Source organism: Bison bison, unplaced genomic scaffold, assembly GCF_000754665.1.
Source record: "Bison bison bison isolate TAMUID 2011002044 unplaced genomic scaffold, Bison_UMD1.0 scf7180017845813, whole genome shotgun sequence".
Lineage (NCBI taxonomy): Eukaryota > Metazoa > Chordata > Mammalia > Artiodactyla > Bovidae > Bison > Bison bison.
This window is the reverse complement of record NW_011476386.1, coordinates 4,661-6,635: the sequence shown is the minus strand read 5'-3', so window position 1 is coordinate 6,635 and position 1,975 is coordinate 4,661. Positions and strand designations below refer to the sequence as shown.

Here is a 1,975-nt window from a genome sequence, read left to right as displayed (position 1 = left end):
ATGGTATGTGGGTATATAATAGCTTTTTAATTTTTTTTGAAAACAAGAATTCTGTGAGATTAGAGGCCATTTCATCTAATAGAAATGTAATGCGCTTGTTACTGGCTCAGCACTGCTGTCATACCTTTCACAGATGTGGTAATACCTCTCATCCTGTATGCCATCCTGAATGGGCACGTTTACACTGTAGTACCGTCCCTTCCCTAGGCCAACATCAGACACATCACCTGTTCCTGTCAAAGAGAGGAGCACCAAGAACAGTTTTAAGAACATGAGAACTAGAAAATATGAAGGCTTCTCTGAGTAGGAATTCAGAAAAACAAAAGGTCAATTAAGAGAACAATTTGAATGAACAATGGTTTCTAAGGGAATGAAATTAGTGAATAAGAAAAAACTTGTAAATAATGTCGGGGAAGTAGGAAAATCATAAGAAAATAAATTAGTCTCCATCTTGCTGGACCAAATGAATGAAAAAAGAGAGAAACTTCTCTTCTTGACTTCTCATACACCTTAGATTGACATAATATTAATATATAATTGCACTTATCAGGATGTTGGGGGTTATACAGGCTATCTGATAGTCCGGTAAGTGTAAGTGAGCTCTCGACAATCAATGAAAATCATCTGGAAAAAGCAGCAGCGTTACATTCCTTTTATCATTGTCACCTGAAATGACCTCTGTTAAATTTTTGCATGGGGTAGCACCAACAAGGTATTCATAGCATGTAGCTATCCAAATACAAGATATAAGAAATGTATAGAAGAACTGCAGTATTTATTCCTCAAATGTAACACTGAGCACACAGATCACTTGCCTGGGAAAAATCCTGGAGAGAATTTGTGCAGGGACACCGTCATGACTTTGGAGGTGAAACTGAAGGCATCTTCTACACCTATCAGAGAAAGAAATGGCAGAAGAAACACTTTATAAGTGCAACTCCTGTTTTCAACAACTGAAACTCTAGAAAGCAGCTGGAGGAAGGAAGAGAGAGAAGGTAGCAATAATAAAGCTAGCAAGCTGTGGAATAAAAGGAACAAAACTCAGGTCTTGAATCTCTGTCATTATAGGATGAGCTAGAACTTTGGCCCCAAGTGAAGTTAGGGTTCCTTCTCAAATTCATTAAAATTAAAGCTGGACATTTCCAAGCAATGGGGATGCCCAGGCTGTCTTTCACAATGTGTTCTAAAAGGTAGGGAAGGATTAGAGCTCAGAATTGATGTATTATCAACAGAGCTGCATAAAGGAAACTGGCACCATCTTGGAAGTTTTATATTTTGTTTTGTTTCATTGGTTCTAAGTTACATTCTTGGGATTTTTTTTCAAAGAAGTACAGTATGGCAGCCCTTTGAAAAACATCATCTATACCAACATTATGCACTACACAGTGTAAATCTAACTTTAAAATGCCTTTCTATAATACAGATTTGGTTATAAATGCAATCCACCCAAAGTTCCATGTATACTAAGTACATGTTTCTGGCTACAACATGGAAGGCTGAAAGTAGCCCTTAATAGCAGCTTGATGACAGCTTTTTGAAGCCTGGAAAAAGATAGAAGGAAAAACTTCAAGAAAGGAGTTTCCTTTTCATTTTAACAGAGTCAGAAAAAAGAGGCCTGGGAGATAGATGATGTCTCTTATAAGCCACGACTTATTCAGATACATACCCTGCTTACCTCTACACTTTTCCTCCCAGAATCACATAATTGTCATACTGTATTCAGATAATCTGGTTGTAAAATGGGAGGACTGTTAGCAAATTCATGTATTACCCTCTTTTATACTTCAAATAAAGAAATTGTCTCTGTTTACTTAATGCTTCAGTCTTCTTTAGAGGCCAACAGAGACCTTAAAAAATATTAACTCTATTTGTATATCACAGGTATGTTTGAATTTCCCAAGCTTTATGCTTTGCCCTAGGGAGGCAGTTAACAGCAGTTAAAGGCTCCAGGCACAAAGCATTAAGTAAACAAAAG

At 37.1% G+C, this 1,975-nt stretch overlaps 1 protein-coding gene across 1 annotated transcript in view; it reads right to left on the bottom strand.

Annotated features, from left to right (window-relative positions):
• Nucleotides 1-6: 6 nt before the first annotated feature.
• LOC104986631 (histone deacetylase 8-like) overlaps nucleotides 7-1,975 on the bottom strand; it is a gene marked incomplete at its 5' end in the record, with an annotated part of 4,819 nt that continues 2,850 nt past the window's right edge. The window contains 2 exons of the mRNA XM_010837293.1: nucleotides 7-233; nucleotides 816-893. Coding sequence (XP_010835595.1) covers nucleotides 76-233; nucleotides 816-893 — 236 coding nt within the window. The remainder of the gene's footprint in view (nucleotides 234-815; nucleotides 894-1,975) is intronic.